At 34.4% G+C, this 22,803-nt stretch overlaps 2 protein-coding genes across 3 annotated transcripts; both read right to left on the bottom strand.

Annotated features, from left to right (window-relative positions):
* Positions 1-86: 86 nt before the first annotated feature.
* Positions 87-7,697, bottom strand: elob (elongin B). Its single transcript, XM_073823727.1, has 4 exons — positions 7,587-7,697; positions 5,054-5,188; positions 1,662-1,770; positions 87-1,572 (listed from the first exon to the last, which is right to left on the bottom strand). The coding sequence occupies exons 1-4, from the start codon at positions 7,587-7,589 to the stop codon at positions 1,460-1,462; spliced, it is 360 nt and encodes a 119-aa protein (XP_073679828.1). The 5' UTR covers positions 7,590-7,697; the 3' UTR covers positions 87-1,459.
* Positions 7,698-8,744: 1,047 nt separating this feature from the next.
* Positions 8,745-21,718, bottom strand: LOC141291363 (uncharacterized). Of its 2 annotated transcripts, none has more exons than XM_073823628.1 (13): positions 20,230-20,373; positions 19,846-20,044; positions 19,683-19,709; positions 19,039-19,106; positions 18,174-18,273; positions 18,026-18,082; positions 17,852-17,926; positions 17,513-17,752; positions 17,261-17,367; positions 17,011-17,176; positions 9,516-9,603; positions 9,375-9,418; positions 8,745-9,272 (listed from the first exon to the last, which is right to left on the bottom strand). In XM_073823628.1, the coding sequence occupies exons 1-12, from the start codon at positions 20,316-20,318 to the stop codon at positions 9,387-9,389; spliced, it is 1,248 nt and encodes a 415-aa protein (XP_073679729.1). In that variant the 5' UTR covers positions 20,319-20,373; the 3' UTR covers positions 8,745-9,272; positions 9,375-9,386. The 2 variants fall into 2 exon arrangements, with proteins under 2 accessions (XP_073679729.1, XP_073679670.1); XM_073823569.1 differs by lacking the exon at positions 20,230-20,373 and adding an exon at positions 21,574-21,718 and having other exon boundaries at positions 8,746-9,272.
* Between the last annotated feature and the right edge of the window lie 1,085 nt (positions 21,719-22,803).

Here is a 22,803-nt window from a genome sequence, read left to right as displayed (position 1 = left end):
TTATACATGTTCCTTTATAAATATTAATAAAATCAAAAAACTAAAACCCAAGCAACAGAATTAATAAACAGACGTTGAACATTAGACAAGGAGTGGAAAAGGGCTGATTTTAATTCATTTAAACGCAGTTACAGATACTGCAGCATAATTGTCTTTTCTGTTTTGAACTTTTTTTGTTTGTCTTTTTGCAAGAGCACTGTGAAGGAACACTGCCATCACTGAGAATAATAAGGGTGAGTCTGCAAAAACATTAGGATCTTCTGTTTTTTGGGGATGAACACAATGTCAGCATTTGTGTTAAAGTTAAACATTCACTTGTTCAAGCAACTGCGCCGAAAGGCTTCATTCGTATTGATCTTTACATTTTTACTTGATTCTTTCCACCATTTTAAAATGCCACACACACGCACGCACACACACACAAAGAAAAAAAAACTGACTAGCATTTACACTCCCCTTTGATTTAAATACAAAATCAGGGAATTAAATGTCAATACTCAGGCTTCCAAACAAATATTGAAAAAGAAACAAGCGGACGCTACTACTCTCCTCCAACACAAGATCTTAAACAAAAGCAAAACACTTCAGGAAGCAACAATGTGAGTGGAAAAATGTATTTACAATGAAACCACTGTATGTCAGAATTCACCTTAACCATGTGCTGTGTATTCATTTGCAGGTATAACCTGACGGCATCCATGCCCATTCTGATGCTCAGTAAGTTCCATGTCCATTTACACTATATTAAGTCGGTAACATAAAACGGTTCAGCCTATGGCCTTTTTGCACCCCAATAAAATTATGCAGGATCTAAATAAGAATAATTATAATATCAATACTCATTAACAAACAACAGCGTACTGTAAATGCAATCAGTAAAGTGGGCATTTGTAAAACCTTACAGCCACAAACACAAACCCACCCCGGCCCCCAACAGATCGAAACGCACAAATCACAAAACATTTAACTCTCCAAACATAACAGTTGCGTGAATTAAATAAGAAGCACAGGTTTAAATACTCGGATATCTAACCACCTCTGACGGGCGACTAACAGCTGTCTGACAAATGAGCAAATTCATTCAGAAATCAGGGAAAACATTACCAAATCAAAATGTGCCTACGCCAAAAGGGACGTTGTGATCGGTGAATTAACCTGTAGATGAGCAGACACTGAACATCGGAAGGGTTTGCGACAATACGGTGAGAGTAAGCTGCTAGTGCTCGATGGGACGTGAGGAGTAACAGGGAGAGCGATTCAAATTTCTCAGCAAAGTTACGATATCACACAAGATCACTCTCACTCATGCTTCCCCCCTCTTTTTGTAACTCAAGACACACACCACCATCTTAAAACACGCGTGTTTGGCTTGTCCGCTGTTCTGGACACTCTTTACCCCCCCCCCAGCTGTCTCCCCAACCCACCCTCCCCCCCAAACCCTTTCTCGTCAGTTCCTCCTTCACTGCACGGCTTGTTCGTTGGCAGTGCTGCCCGAGTCTTGAGGCTTCATCACATCAGGAAGCTCAGGAGGGCTGGAGAAGGCCTCTATTCTTAGAGGCTCAAAAGCATCATCTGTGATAAAGACAGACACAGGAGACAAATTCAGATTACTAAATATCACGTAGCGGGATACTAGGCAAGCGACTGAAACAAGAGCTCACCGCTGATGCGAAAAGCCAGTCCTACTGTGGCTGGAGCCTGAGGCCTGGCTGTCTGGTTTGTGAACCCACAATCTCCAAGAGTCTTACTATCTTCTAGCAGCATGTCATCCTGAAGGACATAAAAAAGATTGTTTAATAAAGTGCATAATATACTCAAATCACTTGAACAAATCAACTCTACTAGTCCACTTGAGTGAGGTCATTCAGAAATTGGTCTTTGTTAAGCAGTACACATTCCCACTGTTATTGTCGTAATACACTGGGATAAAGTATGAAACTCACAATTTTTTAAAGAATGTAATACTATTAGTTCTTTGTGTTGTATTACATTAACACAGTGAACACAAAGTGAGTTTGAGCAGATGTTGCCATTTTTTTCTTTTTTATTATGGTTTAATGTAAAGCGTGTTTAAAACAAACGTGCACTTTGGAATGCTGTTTAAGTTAATCAGTGTACGTTTTACACTTTTCATTCTGTTACACTGCAAAAAAAAAAAAATGCTTTTCTTAGATTTTTTATGTCTTGTTTCCAGCCAAAATATCAACAAATTATTAAAGAAGGATTTTCTAGGCTTTCAGAAAAAACAAGTCAAAATTAAGTGAGTTTTTGCTTAGAACAAGCAAAATAATCTGCCAATAGGGTAAGCAAAAAAAAAAAAATCTTATTTCAAACAGAAAACAAGATTTTTTTTTTTTGCATACCCCATTGGCAGATTATTTTGCTTGTAAAAAAAAAAGGCATTTTTGCAGTGTAATCCTGTAAATTTGTCTTAGAAATCTACGGGTTAAGGGGATTGTTCACCCAAAAATAAAAATTCTGTCATTAGTTACTCATCCTCATGTCGTTACAAACCTGTATGACCTTTGTTCATCTTAGCAACACAAATTAAGATATTTTTGATTAAAATCTCACATTTTCTGACCTTGCATAGACAGCAACGCAAGTGACATGTACAATAAGGGTGTAATTAATGACAGAATTTTCATTTTTGGGTAAACTAACACTTTATTAAACCCCTTAGAAATAAAGGTGTGGGTTTTCTTAGCTTACATGGTTTGAGCTACTATTAGCAAAGGATTTGATTAATTCTGTGGTATTAGTTTGTGTTACACTACTATTCAAAACGTTCGAAGACTCTTATGCTCACCAAAGCTACTTTTATTTAATCAACAATACAATAACTGTAATATTTTGAAATATTACTACATTTAAAAGAACTTTTCTATTTGAATTTATTCCTATGAGGGCAAAGCGGAATTTTCAGCATCATTACTCCAGGCTTGAGTTTCACGTAGATGTAACCATATTATCAATATGACGGTATTGTGATAGTCTCAGTATCATCTTGATCACATGATGGTATGAAACGATAGGTCTCCCGGGCAAAGTGTAGTTTTTAAAATATATTTAAACTTCTTTTTCTAACACGTAAGCCCAGTTTCACAGACAGGGCTTAGCCTAAACCAGGATTAGGCCATAGATCAATTAGGACATGCAAGCCATTTTTATAAATGTACTTAAAAAGAAAACATTACTGGTGTGGATCTTGAGAAAAACAAACAAAGGCAATGATATTTTTTAAGATCAGTCAGTGCAAGTTTCTTTCAGTTAAAACAGCTCACACTTACATTTTAGTCTAGGACTAGGCTTAAGCCTTGTCTGTGAAACCAGGGGATAATGTCTTTAAAATTGTGCTTTGGGCCATTATGCTTTGGCACAGTATCTGTCAAATGAACTAAAAATGATAGCACAATATGGCTTAATCCCTTCATCAAGTTTGTTTTAAGTCGAAGCGTACACTTCTTTCAGGTGATCAGCTCATGATCCGGTGTTTTCTGCAACTCAAAACGGCTCAGTTCACAGAGAAAGCAGTAAACTCTAAGGCTGGGAAAATAAATCGAGAAATAATTCTGCATCGATTCTGAGATTTTCCAAATGCATCGTGAATTTCTCTCTAAACAATTCTGAGCTTAGATTTTAACAGCAGATGGCACTGCATGCTTTAGAAACAGCCATACCTTATAATTCCAATTCCTTACACATACTTGAATCTAAAATTATCATTCATAAAGTTCGAAAAGGTTGAAGCAAATTAAAAGGGTGTTTACATTATTCTTGCATCATAAAAGCATTCTGAGACTCAGCCGAATGCACTAGCGCTCTTCTTCGTAAGCATTTGAGTGTACGGTTCAAAACAAAATTAAGAGTGCCATCTGCTGTTAAAAGCTAAGCTCAGAATCGCGATGCATTCGGAATGGATTCATAAATCGAGATGTGTGGATTTATAATCACAGCCCAAATGAGTTTAGTGTGCATTAGAGAACACAACAACTACCAGTTATGCTTTATTTTCACGGCAGATGATTACAGTATTTCACTAGATTGTAGTGAGACTCGTTTTTGTTTTCACTGAAGCTGGAGTTTGTCCTTCAAAATAAAAGCTCTACTGCAATTTCCATCAAAATAAAAGCTTAAAAGTGCAGTATGAATAGCTGACAGCCAGCGGTTTAAATGGGTAACGTTACTGTAGTCCAAATTCAAAATATCTCTTTCAAATGTAGAAATTAGGAAACAAGTATTTTAATTTCCCTACTGTAGTGTAAAGCAAAAATAATATACCTATGAAATATTCATTTTAATTTATTTTACAGTGCAATTGTTTTACAATAGATGCTATCATTGTCACAGGAATAACAATAATATAAAATTGATATTTGATATTATTATCATTATATTATAATTAGTTTGGCATCCTAAAACACTGTGAATGTAATTTAGACTGAGACAGTATACCACAGATAAAAAGATAGTTGAGTCCCATTTAAAGCTCAGGTACCAGTCAATTCACTGACTTTTTTCTGACTTACGTTTTCTTAGTTAAGAACATGGGTTGGAGCTCTTAATTTTGAATTTGTCTCCTATTTATTTATTTATTTTTTAAATATTGCACCATGGACTTCATATCAAGATATTATCGTAACATGAGATTTTGATATTGTTACATCCCTAGTTTCACATGATCCTTCTAATATCATTCTAATATGCTAATTTGCTGATCAAGAAACATTTCTCAGTTATCAATGAAAACAATTGTTCTGCGTAATATTTTTGTGGGAAATGTGATGCGTATTTCCAGAATTCCTTGATTAATATAGCTCAAATTAACTGAATTTATTAGAAACAGAATATTTTGTAAGAATTTGAATGTATTTACTGTCGCTTTTTTTCAATTCAATGCATCCTTGATAAATAAAATGATTAATTTCGTAAAAAAAACAAAAACAAATAATGACATACAACCCTCAGGATATACTAAAAGAGCTGTGACAGTAATAATCTACATATTAATTAATTAATAATCATCATCATCATAAAAAACGTCTTTGCTGACCTTATAAAGTCTCTGATCCTCTGGCGCTCGCTTTAGGATGCCCTCCACAATCCTCTTCAGTTCATAGACTGTGGTAGACTCCTTAGCATCTGTGAAGATGGTTGTCTTGTGACGTCTGATCATCAAAAAGACATCCTGAAGAACAAACAGTTACTCAACTTTCATTATCGACACAACTTGATCTATACTAATTTTAAACCCTCCACAACCTCAACTCACGGCTCATTTGAACATTTCTCGTCCTCCACACAACAAAATGAAATGTGACCCTGGACCACAAAACCAGTCATAGGTAGCACAGGTATATTTGTAGCAATAGCCAACAATACATTGTATGGGTCTAAATTAGCCATTTTTCTTTTATGCCAAAAATCACGTTCCATGAAGATATATCATAAACTTTCTACCGCAAATATATCAAAACTTAATTTTGGATTAGTAATATGCATTGCTAAGAACTTCATTTGGACAACTTTCATTTTTGCACCCTCAGATTTTCAAAAAGTTGTATCTCGGTCAAATATTGTCCTAATAAACCATACATCAACAGAAAGCTTGTTCGTTCAGCTTTTTTACCCTTATGATTGGTTTTGTGGTCCAGAAATATCAAAATATTAATCATCTTAAAAAAAAAAAAAATCCTCTAAATCCTAAAATGGCTACTCACAACTCAGCATTGTCAACATTAGTACCATATTTTTTTATATTAGACTTTTTTTGTTTAGATAACCTCCTATTATTGTATTTTAGTATTAAAGGAGTAGTTCTCTTTCAGAACAAAAAAATTACAGATAATGTACTCACCCCCTTGTCATCCAAGATGTTCATGTCTTTCTTTCTTCAGTCGTAAAGAAATTATGTTTCTTGAGGAAAACATTTCAGGATTTCTCTTCATATAATGGACTTCTATGGTGCCCCTGAGTTTGAACTTCCAAAATGCAGTTTAAATGCAGCTTCAAAGGGTCTAAATGATCCCAGCCGAGGAAGAAGTGTCTTTCTATACTTTTTAATCGCCACACAGAGTACACTACACACAGAGCTAGACAAGACAAGCATTTGAGGTTAAAAAGTATATAACTTGTAATTTTATTTTTAGAAAATATCCGATCGTTTGGCTAGATAAGACCCTTCTGTCCTCGGCTGTGATCATTTAGAGCCCTTTGAAGCTGCATTTTGAAAGTTCAAACTCGGGGGCACCATAGAAGTCCACTATATGGAGAGAAATCCTGAAATGTTTTCCTCAAAAAACATAATTTCCTTACGACTGAAGAAAGAAAGACATGAACATCTTGGATGACAAGGCGGTGAGTACATTATCTGTAAATTTTTGTTCTGAAAGTGAACTACTCCTTTAATTGAAGCATTAAATGATTCATGTACTTGTTTTTTAGTATTTGTTTTTCTTCTTTGTGGGTGTGCAAGATGCTCTGTTTTTGTTTTTAGGGCAACTTTTTAATATTCGGTCAAGGGTCTACAGATAAAAAGCAGCCTTTTTGGCTAGTTCTGGCGTAATAACAGTTTTATTAATGTGCATTGCATGTGTAAACAAATAATCTTTACTAAACTAAATCCACCGAAACGGACAAATGATAACAAACAACTAACTTCTTTAACTGTCAACTCCATAGCTTTGTTTGTTATAATTTACAAGCGGAAACAACCATTGGCTTTTTAAATAAAAATAATTACGAGAAAAGCAGATGGTGAACAGCTGAAACATGTCACAACTGCAACGCTCTCTATACAAATAAAACGCTGACAGCTGCAGTTGTGTTAACGTTACGTTGTTGTTGACTTAGTTACTGGCAACACCTAGGAAATGCATCGCGTTGCCGTGCGGTTTGTTTACTGCAAACAGCTAACAAACATTATGAAGGGCTTAAAATTCAGTGATACAAACCGTAAACGCGGCTAAACAGAGTATAATGACGCCGGGTTAGCGCAAGTTATCTTTTAAAAATGGACGCGCAAAGTGCAGCTACTAACGACCGCAGGACAAAAACATGTAGCCACCAATCCGCGCTCGACTAGACAAGCTTTGTATTATTCATCTAACGTTACATTTATTGCGCGGATAGATTAAATGACTAAACGAGCATCTGAAAGGCACAGCCCAGAATGATCAATGACAGGACCAGCCCGTTCCTAACGTATATTATGGAGCTGTCATGAAATCAACACCGCGATTAACAGCCCTGTTTCGGCCACAGAGGGTGCGCAGCTCATATACAAACAAACAATATAAAACCGTTTGCCCGTCAGTTTTTAATACTGACTGAACAAACCGGTCGTCGAGCGCAGTGTACTCCCAATCTAATTAGGAACACAGTAAACTGGGCGGATTTAGCAGGGAATGTTAGCCGGGCTGCTAAAAATATTGCGAAACAAAGAGGACAGTGTAAAGGCTACGTTTACACACGCTAGCCGCTTCAAGCAGCAGCTAGTTTGCTTATAATCCATTTTCAAGTTACATTTTCAAACCACAAAACGAATAAATACATTTGATCTGGGTTTCATTTGCTTCCTCACTCACCATTTCTCTACGACTATTTCGCTGACTTCTTCCACTATCCCACGCTGCACTGCGGAAATCAAAGCGATCGAGCCAGTCCTCCACAATCCCAGATGTCTTTGCGCGAACAGCGTGAACTCTTTTCTGTGCCGGAGACGGTCGCGCCCTAGTGGCCTCACATAATTCAATACATTTTTGACTAACACTTGTTGCTCGGGCACAAACCATTTTAATGTTTAATGTAGAGCTTTGGCTATTTCTGTGAAAAAGTGTCCTAGTGAACATAGTATTTATGCTTTATGTATGGTGTAGCATTAATAATTGGGATTACTGGAATGGCCAATTCTGTTAATTAGAACAGGATGTCCACATACTTAGATAAAAGTTCTTGAACAGTAAGATTTGTAATGTTTTATTTTGAAAATAAGTCTCTTCTGCTCATCAAGCCTGCATTTATTTTATCCAGAGTACAGCAAAACCAATACAATTTTGAAATATTTTTACTATATTTTTACTAAAATAACTTTTCTATTTGAATATATTTTAAAATGTAATTTATATTTGTAAGAAATCATTATAATATTCGCATTTGCTGCTTTAAAAACATTTATGTTGAAAACAGCCGAGTAGATTTTTTTTCAGTTTTTTTTTTTTATGAATAGAACATTTATCTAAAATAGAAATCTTTTGTAATATTATAAATTTCTTTATCCTTTTTATCAATTTATAGCATCCTTGCTAAATACAAGTATACATTTATAATTTCTCTATAATTTGTATGTTACAAAAGCTTTTTTATTTCAGGTAAATGCTGATCTTTGGATCTTTCTACTTTTTTCATTAAAGAAAAATATACTCAACTGTTTTCAATATTGATAATAATAAATGTTTCTTGAACTGCAAATCAGCATATTAGAATGATTTCTGAAGGATTATGTGAAACTGAAGACTGGAGTAATGATGCTGAAAATTTAGCTTTGATCACAGGAATAAATTGCATTTTAAAATATATACTCACATAAAACACTGTTATTTTAATTTGAAATAATATTTCACAATATTACGTTTTTTTCTGTATTTTTGATCGAATAAATGCAGGCTTCGTGAGCAGAAGAGAATTATTTAAAAAAAAAAAAAACTTACTGTTCAAAAACTTTTGTCTGGTAGTGTAGAATGCATCTTGGACTGTATGACTTGCAAATACAAATATATACAAAATAAAGACATTACATCAACAGGAATAAAAACATTTTAAACGCTTATTCTAAACAAGACCTTTATGGTGAGTTAACATTATAAAAGTTTATTTGAAAAGAAAACAAAACTATTAAACAAGCACAGTTCATTTCAGACCCCCACAATATCCTTTAGGATTGCCTGCAACACACAGGAGTATTTGTGGATTTATTAACATTAGATTATCTTTGCTGCTCAATGTGCTTGAATCAGTTATTACAAACACTATAAACGACCAAAGACGACGATACCTTTTTACAGTTAGTACTACACTTTAATACCTTTAATGGTATGTATTCACAATGCTTCAAACAATTTCAATATGAAAATCACAAATAAATAACATCTCAGTCAGGGTCTCGATGACTTTAACGGCTCATTATTTTTCATCCTTCTGCCATTCAATCTGTAGTGAGCTTCTTCCACACTGGACCTTCAGTTTGAAGTCACACACTGGTTACAATAGGCACACTAGCAACAGAGGAAACAAAAAAACCTGTTGGTTTAGTAGCAGCATTTAAAAAAAAAAAAATTAAAGACAAGGTACAATATAATATCACTATACAGTAATACCTGTATTTCACTTTATGAAACGACAATGCAGTCCGCAGATTCTCCTGTGTTAACAAAAGTTAAATGATAGTGACCACAGATGTAAAGGAAATGCAGACAGACAGGTAAACTGAGATTTGGATACGAGATGATCATACTCACGGAATATTCGTTTTAATGCCTCAATTTCTTTTAAAGGGTTTGGTTTCTGGATTTTGAAGGTGTATTTTGCAAGGTCATCTTCACTGAGCTTGATTTGGGCAAAAGCGAAACACTCAAATTTAATAACATACTTTCTGCACACAATACCATTCAAAGGTTTGAGGTCATTAAGATTTTTCTTAACTTTCAACATATTAGAACGATTTTCTGTAGGATCATGTGACACTGCAGAAATAAGTAACAGCTGCTGAAAATCAAGCTTTGCCATCAAAGGAATAAATTACATTACAAAATAGAAAACTTATTTTAATAATATTTCTCAATATTACAGTTTTTACTGTATGCCTGATCAAATAAATTATTAAAGAAGTCTAAGGGGCCGTTCACATGTCGCGCCTAAAAACGCGTGGAAAACGCTAGGTGCGCCGCTTTCTTATGGCGTTCATCCCGGCTCAAAAACATGACGCTGTAACGTGCACTCGTCTCACTGAACGTCTCACTGACGTCTTAATTTTTTTTTTTTTTTTTGCTATTAAATCAATTCATTTTAAGACGCAGACGAGACGTAGACGTGACGTAGACGTCACGCAGACGTCACGTAAATCACGTGTGGCAGTGAAGTGTCGAGCCAGACGTCACGCGTGATTCACGTGTAGCAGTGAAGTAATTTATTTATTTTTTCGCGAACACGTATCATAACACGCTGCTCACACGGCTCAGTGCAGTGTGTGAGCCAATGCACAATTTACTTGCCCTTCATTCATTCCTCTCAATGAACGTGACATCTGCGTCTGACTTGTAACGTGACGTCTGCGTCTGTCTTTTTTCTTTCTTTTTTTTTTGCAGTTTTTAGTGCATCCGTCTTTTTCCCAATTAACTTAAGAAAACTTATACATTAATTGTGTGCATATTAAATACTAATATATTGATGTATAACAATATAATAATATAGACATATTTTAGACTTTTTATGTTTTTCAAGCATAAAGTATACAAAGTCTAGTGCTGCTGCTCCGATTTGATTGTTATTTTATAGCAATAGCAGGAGGATTCCTCAAAAATAATAATACACAAATATCTGTTATAGGCCACGGTCTGCATTTTATTAAATAGTAAGCTAAATAAAATCCGAACGCCTTTCAGTTCCAACACTGACCTACACATAAGACTCACTGTTTTAAAAAAATATATACAAGCAACATTTATGAAAGACGTGAGTTTTGCTTGTATATATATATATATATTTAAAAACAGGCTAGTAAAAAAAGGAACAGTAAAAAACTAGGATGAAAAACATTTAGAGAAATATATGCTACATTTTGAGAAAAAATAACTTTCTATACAATGACCAACTTTTGCAATTAACCTATCTATTCTTTTTATTAACTGACAAACACAAACAAGCAAGCCAGAACTCTGCGTTCTCCGAGCGTTATGGTGTGCAAAGGCTTTGCAGATTTTATGTCGATGTTGCGACTTGCGAGCGCGGAAATTATCAATACTAGAAAAGCTAAACTGGACAGTCTTTATTGAAACATTGTGCTCCGGAGAAATGTCTTGATCACTTTCAATTTCGTAAACGTACGAAATTATACGGCAAAATCTGGTGACAAGTCGTCAGTGAACTGCTTACATTGAAACAGGTCATTGTCGGAGAAGCGCAGCAGCGGACCAGGGCACAGAAACATAGGCCTATAAATTGTCTATATTTTACTTAAATCATTAACATAAAAAAAAATGAAAGGTTCATTGTGACACGAGTAAAGAAAAGCCGTTTTCTTTATTTTTGAATAAATTGGAGTAAATAATTTATGAATAAAACGGGACAGAAAATAATGATATTGCTGAATTCAAATTTTAAAAACTTAATAATGCATTTTTGTCACATAGAAATGCACAGTAAAGCACTGATTTTAAGCTAGAATGCAGGACATTTATTGCTAATAAATTCTGTAATAAAAATAATTTTCTCGTTCTAAAACTGTATGACTTAAATTTCTTCTGTGGAACACAAAATATATTTTGTAGAATGTAACCAAACATATCTGGTTACCCTTGATTTATACTGTATAGACATACATTTACTGAATTTATCAAAGTATCTTCTTTTATGTTCCACAGAAAAAAGTGATATTGAGTAAATTATGACAATTTTCATTTTTGGGTAAAATATCCCTATCAGTACTTTAATATTTGTAGACAGTAAAAAAAAAAAAAAAAAAAAAAAAAAAAACCTTATTTTAGACACTGATATTGATCTTTAATCAGGCTTTTATTGAATTAACATTTTACTTAAATTAAAAATGAATTAGAAGCTGGAAAAGATTCGCGTTCAAGGAAAGAGTATAAGGACAAATCTAAATGATTTATTAATAAACTAGTGCAGAGTCAGTGTCGCAAAGATCTCTTTTTTGGACGCGCCTTTAGAGAGAAATTAATCTTTACTGATTACATAATGAAATAGCTTTTGTTTTCGATTTGTTTTATTGCGTTAAGTAATAATTTAAAGCTTTCTATATAAATATTAATCAGGTCTGTGAGTCATGGATTTCCCTTTATTTTTGTTAAGCGCTCCTGTTCAAGAACGAGACGGAAGAAAGCGCATCATTTTTATTTTCTTTATTTTATAAAAACGCTGTAACGCTTTTTAATGTATTACTCGTACCCTTGTGAGCAAAAATGACGGATAATTTTACATTGCTTCCACTGAAAAAAAAAAACAAAAACAAAACGCAAGTGACAGCGCTGGCGCCTGATGTCCTGCAAAGCGGCCTCTAGCTTCCACTTTCTGCACAAACTATGTGCCTAATAGCGCACATTTATCTTTAATGTTTAAACTAACATTGTTTTATACTTTAACCATTTTATATCTATAGATTTTATTTTAGGCAAGTCGTGATGATTTGAGAAGGCAAACTGATCAAACAGACAATATCAGTCTTCCACTTGGCGCTGTTCCTTAAAAAAAAAAAATTACCGACCAAAAAAGGCTTCAAACGTTTTTCTAAATTAACTAAATAAAAAATGAACTAAATTTAATCACTTTGCCATTACATACAAAACTGAACTATCTTAAACGCTGAAACGGTAAGTTGTTTTGGGAGGAGGAAAAATATATTTTTGTCCCGTCCATTGCTTCACCGCTATTTCGAGAATGAACCCAGCATAAATATGCAGATGCCATTCCCAAATCATAGTAGCATGTATGTGTCCGAAAAACAAGTTTTATACAAATTCTGAATGGATTATAGGCTGGAAAGTGCAAAGCGCGCTCCCTTTATTGTGACTAAACTTAGATCTCACAAAGTTCCGTTATAATTAATAAAGCTCTCTAAACTACACAATGAATCATGAAGATGAAGCCATGAGATGATTCACGAGCGCGCAAAATGGCACCCAATAATTTTTTTTTTTTTTTTTTTTTGGGTAGTTTGCTTTTTGCAGTTTCGAATGCGCTGTAATGTAAAATAGCACCGTCTCTCTCTTCGGCGATCGGCCCACAACTCCACAGGCCCACTGGGAATGTCCCGGTACTCCCGATGGTCAGTAGCTACATCCCTGGGCAAATGGCCCCCCATTACTTATATCACTTTTCTTTCTTGAAAGCCAGTTGTGTACAACACAATGAACTATAAAGACGTGTGTAACCAACTATTCCTACACAAGCACTATAAAAAATTTATTCTTTATAAAAAATGTATATTTATTTAAGCATCTTCATCATACTTCACATAAAGATTCTTGACATTTTTAAGGCAATTAATGCAGGGCACAGTGCTGCTAAAAGTGCGGCGAACAGGTGCGTGCCAGGCTTTGCAATTTTTTCATAACCCACCTCAACTGCATGCTGACACTTCTGCATTAAAGACTGCACGACGTGCACGTTGCAGTTAAATACACAGACGCGCGTGGGCACGGATATATCTGCTTGCATGGGCCAGTTTGTCATCGGTTAAACTGCCTTGATTTTAGAAGCCTTAATTCAGTTGTTGCATATAGATTAATGTCTTTATTTTGGGATTATCAAAGTAGATTATAACTCAAACAGGAGATTTTACTGGGGCACAGCAGATTTTTACTGGGGCACGCGACCCCGTAAAAAGAGTCTTTTTCTGAATGTAATAATTAAATGCAATATGACAAATACATTTTCTTATCAAAAAAGAATTTGTTTTAATTATAGACCAAACAATCTTGAAAAAAGTTTTAATGTCTTTAAAGCGTTAAAAGTTTTTTTCTTTGGTTTAAAACATTTGGCCAAATTCTAGGAAAAATATGATGCTTTATTGGCTAAGACTAAGCTCAAGATGAAAAGAAAAGAAAAGAAAAGAAAAGAAAAGAAAAGAAAAGAAAAAAGAAAACGAAGAGAGTCTTGATCTGATAAACCAAGTAGCCTGAGGAAAACGCTGAACGGTAATAATACAGAGAAACGCATGAACAGAAATGGTAAATTCAGATTCTGCTTAGAGTTTTTTCGTTTACAGCCATATTAAAGCATACAGCCCCACACATGGCATGCAGGAAAAAATTAAATCGTCCGTAGGAATTCGTTTTCTTATTTTACTAAATTGTGCGCACGAATATTCGTTCCCTCAATTTACTAAGTTGTGCACATGACATTATACTAAATTGTGACCAGGATTTAGTTGAATCATATCAACGAACGAATTAAGCCTATCGATCACAATCGTCTGTTAGATCTGAGACTGACTGTTGCTGTAAAATAATAATTAAATAATAAACAAAACAACAGAAAAATACATTATATGCCTACCCGAAAAAATATATGATGGTACGTTTTTCAAACGCCTATCTTCTTTGCTGTATTCTACGTTTAAAACATAATAGGATTCTTTGAAAAATAACAACACTTATTTTATTATTCATTAATTTTTTTTAAAGAAATTTTATATTTTTATTCAGCAATAATTTGCATTGATAAGATTTCTATAAATAATAATCTGCCAAGATTTGCTCAATCAAACCTGTAAAAATGCAGAAAAAAAAATATTAAGCAGCACAATTGTTTTGAAATTTTAAGTATCTTTCTGTCAGATCGCCTCTCAAACAAACTTTTAGGCAAAACTCTAAAACTAAATAATACAGCTGTAAAATTAAAGACATTGTTATGTTATTTAAATTAGCCCGAGTGTTTATAGCAATGTTTTTGTGATCTGTTGTATTGGTCTAGAGACTCCTAGTGGTAAATACATGCTAGCACAACTTTTTAGGGCAGACGTAGACGTCATGCAGACGTCACGTTCCGGCAATCGAATTGTAATTTGGCAGACGCAGACGGAACGTTTGGCAGACGCAGACGTCACGTGCGGCAGACGTAGACGTCACGTTCGACAGACGCAGACGTCACGTTCAGTGAGACGAGTGCACGTTGCAGCGTCATATTTTTGAACCTTTCCGGACGCCATACTTTCTTCCTTACGGTGCGTTCACACTACAGCGTCAAATTTGAGCTCAGTGCCACTGGCAACGCTACAACGCCACTGCTTTGGGGAGTGTCTAATTTAGGGCTGAGCACACCTCTGAAAAACAATGTTCACACCCTATTTACGTTCCATTGTCTTCTTTTAACGGCGGTTCGCAAACGAAACTGTAGCGTATAATAACAACATGCAAAGTACATTTACTTTTGCGTGACTTTTTCAATAATATGTGATTTCAGCTCAGTAATCCACCAGTTTCGGAAACATGCGTCATAATCTTGCCTTGCCTACTTCTCACACCGATTGGTTGTCGCCCGGAGTTTTGCGCTCGAGATTTGCATAAAGTTGAGGAATGTCCAACCTTTTGACGCTCTCAGCTGCTCTCAACGCTTTCTCCGCGCCGCTTCCAATCCCAAAATGCACCACGCGACCGTTTACGCGCAACTTCGATATGAATGAATTAAAAACGCTCGCTTCGCCCCGCTCGCTACGTGCCAGTGTGAACGCACCGTTATCAACAAAGCGCTCGGGCGCTTGCGCTCCGGAAGCGCCTGCCGTTTCTAAGCAACCATCAGCTGCGCTCTAGCTCCAAGCCTATGCGTCTCCATGCATTGTTTCTTCTATTAGCGTCAAAATAATGGGGGCTTGACAAATCATAGAGTTCAGGAAATCCCTGGACCACAATGATGAGCTGCTCCTCCATGTTTCTGCTGAGGTTTCAATGTAACGAAAAACCTGAGGAAGCTGATTGGTTGGTTCATGTCACATGACCTGCGGTGCGCTTGCGGCATTCTGAAAAGTTGAGATGTTTTTATCTCGATGCGGTGCGGACGCGCCTGGAAAAAACGAGCGCGTCGCACCGCGTGCGCGTCCCTTCCATTATGCGCACGCAAGCCGCGCGTCTACATTTGAAATAACGAACTTGAGCGCGCAAAAGACACTACATGTGAACGGCCCCTAAGTGAGCATTAAATACTTCTTTTAAAAATAAAAAAAAATTCTGACCCCAAACACAACAGTAGTATACAGTATATACACTATTTTGTACACTACCAGTCAAGATTTTTTTAATTGTTTTTTAAAGAAGTCTCTTCTGCTCACCAAGCCTGCATTTATTTGATCCAAAGTGCATTAAAAACAGTTTTGAAATATTTTTACTATTTAAAATAACAGTTTTTTATTTAAATATATTTTAAAATGCGATTTATTCCTTTGATTTAAAAGCTGAATTTTTTTAGCATCATTACTCCAGTCACTTCAGAAAACAACTAATTTACAGATTTGCTGCTCAAAAAACATTTATTATTATTAATGTTGAAAACACCGGAGTAATTTTTTTCAGGTTTCTTTAATGCATACATTTCAGAATTTATTTGAAATAGAAATCTTTTTTAACATTATAAATGTCTTTATAATCACTTTTGATCAATTCAAAGCATCCATGCTAAATAAAAGTATTAATTTCTATAATTTATTTTCAAAACAAATGTTATACTGACTCCAAGTTTTTGAATAGTATAGTGTATAATCTTACAAAAGTGTTCGATTTCAGATAAATGCTGATCTTTGGATCTTTCTATTCATCAAAGACTCCTGAAGAAAAATGTAACTGCTGATCATAATAACAAAAAAAAATGTTTCTTGAGCAGCAAATCAGCACATTAGAATGATTTCTGAAGGATCATGTGACACTAAAGACTGGAGTAATGATGCTGAAAATTTAGCTTTGTTCACAGGAATAAATTACATTTAATTCAAACAGAAAAGAGTTAACTTAAATAGTAAACATATTTCAAAATTTTACTTTTTTTGCTGCAATTTGGATCAAATAAACGCAGGCTTGGTGAGCAGAAGAGACTTGTTTAAAAAAAAAAAAAAAAAACATTAAATATCTTACTGTTCAAAAACTTTTGACTGGTTGTGTACATATATGTTCAGAATCACAAAACAAAACGTTACTGCATTTGTCCAGATCTATACAAAATTATTCTTGACATAATCATAACCAATAGCTGCCAGCATGAACAAAGCTGTTGCAATATGACAGTACATACTGGCTGATCTCTGGGTGACGTATATGGTTTAGTTCCCTCACTGCGATGAAGGGACAGAGGTCTGTGTTTGGTTTCTGGGTGCACACTGCAGTTAAACCGCAGCACACTGACAGGCAAATGAACATGCCAACTGTTTGGGTACTTCTTCACCAGATTTTCCACCATACTGTAAAGAAACCACACCACAAATGTTTCAAAATAACTATGCACTGTAAAATTGTGATTTGTGTCCAAACGATTCTAAACTTACTTAACAATGTGGTATTGTGTGTGAGGCTCAAGCTGTGAAGCCTGGTGATGCCGAGAGACGAGGGAAATCTCCTTTATCATCAGAATATTATTGAGTGCTCTGTTAACCTTCACAAAAAACGCAAAAGGGAAAAATATAAACAATTCAACAGTATTATGACATTTGAGAAATCAATGAATAAAAATACAATTCACAATAATAAATAATTAAACCTGCACTAATTGCTCTGACATTATCTAATGCAGGACTTACCGTTCTGACCTGAATCCCTCTAGCCCCCCAAGGTGTGAGAAATCCCAGAGGAAAACCGTATCGGGAAATGGCATCACACATTAGCAGAGCAATGGAATCAGAATTAGGCTTTTCTGATGGAAAGATTTCGATCCACTTGGTGTAATAATCACAAATGACCACGATGTGGCTATAGGGTCCTTTGCTTTCTTGAAATGGCCCTGTTACGTCTATACTCAGCCACTGCCATCTCTCTGTCACCTAGAAAGTAAAACATGAAGATAAAAGAAGATCATCTATTCAAAAAGAAATGACTGCTGTAAAAGAGGACTAAAGAGGACAAATCTGTAAAAGGCATACTCTGATAAACTGAGTGTTTGGATTTTCAGGTGTTTCAAGAGGTGCATCGTCATAGGCGACATCATTTCCAGGATCCTGCACATACATATAAAGATTAAAATAAAAAACAATGCAAAACACCATTTAGGAGACTGCTTTTCAGAAGAGATTGAAACATTGTAAAGGTCTACATACACTAGAGTCATCATCAGCCTCATCGTCACCCTCCGACAGCGTCATCCAGTGAAAGCTCTGTGAAAACACAATGACTGGTGTATAATGTACAAGTGTATAAGATGCTCTACAAAAGAAAGCCAAAAAACAAAAATCAGCAATTATTAACCTGTGGTTTGCAGTAGTCATCATGAAAGCTGCCAGCATGCAAGGGGCCAAGGCTGGAACCATCAGAATCCACAGACACACGAACAAACTTCCCCTCAAGCCTATCAAACCCATGAATGAGAGATGTTAAGTAGTAAAACAACTGGCTTATTTGGCAAAAATAGTAACAGATACACTGCCATTCAAAGGTTGTTTAACGGAGTCTCTTATTCTCATCAAGGCTGTATTTATTTGATAAAAATATAGAGAAAACAGTAATTATTGTGAAGTATTATTGCAATTTCTATTATTGGTTTCCTGTTTTAATATAATTTAAAATATTGTTATCAGTGTTTTGAACAGTTGTGCTTATTAATATTTTTTTGGAACCTGTGATACTTTTTTCTTTGATGAATAAAAAGTTGAAAAGAACAGCATTTATTAAAAAATAGAAGTTTCTAACAATAAGTCTTTACTATAACGTTTTATCCATATTTAGTATAACTTAACACAATGAATAAAAGTATTAATTTATTTTTTTTTAAAGAAAAAAAAAAAAGTACTGTATATTGTAACACAAAATTGTTCTGTTTAACTTTTTTATTATCAAAGAATCTTGAAAAATCTTAAAAATTAAGCAGCACAACTGTTTCCGACATTGATAATAAATCAGTATATTAGAATGATTTCTGAAGAATTATGTGACACTGAGGACTGGAGTAATGATGCTGAAAATTCAGCATTGCTTCACAGGTATAGATTATATTTTAAAGTATATTAAAATAGAAAACTGTGATTTTAAATGGCAATAATATTTCACAAATTTTTTTTTTTTAATTAAATTAAACTTTTGAACGGCAGTGTACATAGGCTAACAAACACATTACCGTGGTGGTGTTGGTGCTGACACTGGGGTTGGTTTTGGTTTGATAGGCACTTCAACCGGCTTACGATTCTGGAACACACATTATAAATGAATAATGGGTTTAGAAATAATAAAAGACTTCCTAATAGAGCTTTAAAACAGTAGTTCTCAACTGGTTGATCTGGCTACACTGAATATTAAGTGGTTTCCCAATAAAGCAGGGATTTCTAAAGTACCACCTGACATTTTAAGTTAATGTTTAAATGATTTAATAACGCATTTGCGCATATACAATTCTCTTACTTAATGGTCTCATTTCGAATGATTTTTTTTGTTTTAGCATTTAAGTTTACCTTTTTATGATTCAATTAATTATTAGCTTTTTGTCAAACCTTTATATCAGCTTTATATACAATTCTCTCACAAACTTCAATTTGGGAAACCCTAAAACAGAGCATGAAAACTATTGTATCCTAACACAAACGTTAATATATAATCAAACATTTAGTTTATCAATATTAACATAAATTGCATAATTTACATACAAAATAATTCTAAAATTGTTAACATTGAGAAAACCAACAATTCTGCACTATTTGGAAATGCCTCTATGTAAAGAACGACTGCTTTCTGGAAACATATTAACTAAAAATTATTTATACCTACCAGAGACCGCCTCTTGACAGCTGGTACCTGTATATAGACATTTAAAAATACAAAGATAAGACACAAAAATCAAAACTGTTCATCTGGACTATACAGCAGCAACGCAAGAAATACGTACGTTTGCATAACATTTTAAAGACATACACAAACTGTTCTGACTTGCCTTCCACTGCAGATGTTTAGGGAAATTAAAGATAGTCGGGACAGCATTTTTACGCAGTCGTTTGTGACTGCCCACTTGTTCAAAGCAGTCCTTCTCAAAATGATCCGAGCATAGGACTGAGTTTCCAGTTGGCCACCAGTTCTGCCATCTCATCCGACGAAGCCACTCTCTCACTCTCAAACCATCAGCTAGCGGGAATCTGTAGGATGAACACATACATAAACAAACACACTCAGACGTACATAAGCGTGTTAATGCACGCGTGACAGAGCTATAACAATGTTGGACAAATATGCGTGTAACGTTGTTTAAATATAAGCGATATAGGGGTTGTCTGGAGCTTTCTGTGAAACTTTACGAACATGAGATATATATGTAACTCACTTGTGAAAAGAAAACTCGCCCCTGTTGTATGCCTCTTTATACTCTCTATCTGAACGCTTCTTGCACTTATACGCTGAACACACTGGCATTTTTATTCAACTTCAAAGCAATTTCAAACGTTACACAGACAGCATCATATTTTGTATTTCCGGAAGCTGTTCTTCAGATGGGATTTAATTGTGATTGAACAATGGGTGTTACTGCCACCTACTGGACACAGCTAACAATCTCCATTTGCCAGCTATGCACATCTCTCTTGACTCTCCTTATTTTCCATCTCTGATTAGTGTAAACAAACTATTTCTTTATTGGTAAAGAATGTACTGTGGGAAAGCCACAATAATGCACAAAAGGAAAATTCATGTCTCATGTAATTCCAAACCCATTTCCATTTAATTCAAGTCTTGACAGAGAACCTATCAGGTTTCATTAAAAATATCTTGTATTTTGAATATAAATGTGTCTAGTAGGTTTGGAACGACAGGAGGCTGAGTAAATAATGACAAAAAGTTTTAAGTTTTGATATTTTTACCTATCCATTTCTATCACTTACCTAGTTCTGAATGTCTAAAAATGTAAAGTTTTTTTTTATTATTTATACTACTGTTGTCTCTTTCTATAGTTTGACAGCTGAAGCCAAGATTGGTAGTTAAGTCAAAAGTTTTTGAACAGTAAGATTTTTAATGTTTTTTCTCTTCTGTTTAGCCTGCATTTATTTCCAAAGTACAGCAAAAACAGTAACATTTTTGAAATGTTTACTATTTAAAAAAAAGTTTTCTATTTTAATATTTTAAAATATAATTAATTCCAGTGATTTCAAAGCTACATTTTTAGCATCATTACTCCTGTCACATGATCCTTTAAAAATCATACTAATATTCTGTTTTGCTGCTCAAAAAACATCTATTATTATTATGTCGGAAACAACTGAACTGAGTAAAATTTTTCAGATTTCTTTGATGAAATGAAATCGTGAATGCGAAAAAGAATCAGTAAATGAATCAGTGGAATTGGTGAAGCCATTCGAGTCAATGAAATAAAAATAAAACGTGCTACCGCTAACTAACAGCTCCTCAAAAATGTCACACAAAAGCAATTATAACAACAGTACCTTAAGTAAATATAATCGCAATACTTTTTAAGTCGTATGACTGCATTTGTTGACCTCACACTCGCCGTATTTATTACACAAGAACAAACATACAAATACGTCTGTAAAAGTATGTTTGGCAAAGCTGTAGCATGTCTGATTAGCAGCTACATAATATTAAAACAGCTGTTATACACGTGTGTATGTTTTGATTAGGGGACTTGGAACTTGCAAGACTTGCATCTAAAACTTACGTGTGAAAAGAAAAGTCGCCCCTTTTGTATGCCTCTTTATATAATCCATCAGAGCGATTCTTGCACTTATAAGCTGAACAAACAGGCATTTTTCTAACAGACTATGTTACCGCTCCATTCAGTTTCAGCAGTTTCGTCGCATAGGGCAACAACAGCAAACGACTGTGACTGAGTATTTTGTATTTCCGGATGCTGTTGTTCACTAAGAGACGTATTACCGCCATCTACCGGACATGATATGTTACTGCAGTCAGGTTCACAAGCGACCCTCTAAAACATGTTAAAGGTTTCTTTCTTTCTTTCTTTCTTTCTTTCTTTCTTTCTTTCTTTCTTTCTTTCTTTCTTTCTTTCTTTCTTTCTTTCTTTCTTTCTTTCTTTCTTCTTTTCTTTCTTTCTTTCTTTCTTTCTTTCTTTCTTTCTTTCTTTCGAGAGCATTGTGCACTTATTTTTATTATATACTTTATTTCGGTACGATTCAACATGTCTTAAATGAATACAAACTCTGAAATGTAACTTATAAAACAAATGTTTTCTTTAGACGACAATTATGTTGAATTTAATATATGGTGGTATTATAAGTGAACGTATAATTATGGAAAAATCACAAAAATCTACTTTTACCCATGTTAAAATAGATATAGGTCATTACCTTTATACTTACTTACCTAATATCAGTAAGAAACAGCAAAGCAAAAATTAATATAAATTATTGTAAATACTTTCATCTTTTTTACTATTAATATTCTTATGTTTATCTCAGTATTTGATTTACAATGACTGCTTTTTAATGTAGCCATTCATTTATTGAATGTTGCTCTGAATGTTGCATTCATTCATTCATTCATTTACTTGCAAAAACATGTTGGAACATGTTGGAACCACTGATCTATAATATTAATCAATCTATAATATCGAATAACACTACAAGTCAAAAGTTTTTGAACAGTAAGATTTGTAATGTTTTTTAATGTTTTTTAATGTTTTTAAAGTCTCACCAAGCCTGCATTTGTTCAATCCAAAGTACAGCAAAAACAGTTAATTTTTGAAATACTTTTACTACGTAAAATAACTGTGTTCCATTTTGAATATATTTTAAAATGATAAAAATTTTAAAATGTACTCCTGTGGTTTCAAAGCTATATTTTTTGGCATCATTACTCCAGGCACATGATCCTTCCATTTATATTCTGATTTGATGCTCAAAAAAAAAAAAAAAAAAAAAATAAAATA

The sequence above is a fragment of the Garra rufa genome, chromosome 1 (assembly GCF_049309525.1).
Source record: "Garra rufa chromosome 1, GarRuf1.0, whole genome shotgun sequence".
Lineage (NCBI taxonomy): Eukaryota > Metazoa > Chordata > Actinopteri > Cypriniformes > Cyprinidae > Garra > Garra rufa.
This window is presented reverse-complemented; position numbering and strand designations above follow the sequence as displayed.

What these genes read in the sequence shown, in the direction of transcription:
- elob (XM_073823727.1), bottom strand. An exon ending in AGGATCAGAGACTTTATAAG is followed by an intron (nt 1,771 to 5,053) that starts GTCAGCAAAGAC and finishes TATGTCCTTCAG; the next exon opens with GATGACATGCTGCTAGAAGA. An exon ending in ACTGGCTTTTCGCATCAGCG is followed by an intron (nt 1,573 to 1,661) that starts GTGAGCTCTTGT and finishes TCTTTATCACAG; the next exon opens with ATGATGCTTTTGAGCCTCTA.
- LOC141291363 (XM_073823569.1), bottom strand. Translation starts at nt 21,662, where the DNA reads ATGCCTGTTTGTTCAGCTTATAAGTGCAAGAATCGCTCTGATGGATTA. An exon ending in GGCGACTTTTCTTTTCACAC is followed by an intron (nt 20,045 to 21,573) that starts GTAAGTTTTAGA and finishes TTCATCCTACAG; the next exon opens with ATTCCCGCTAGCTGATGGTT. An exon ending in GAGGGATTCAGGTCAGAACG is followed by an intron (nt 17,368 to 17,512) that starts GTAAGTCCTGCA and finishes TTTTTTGTGAAG; the next exon opens with GTTAACAGAGCACTCAATAA.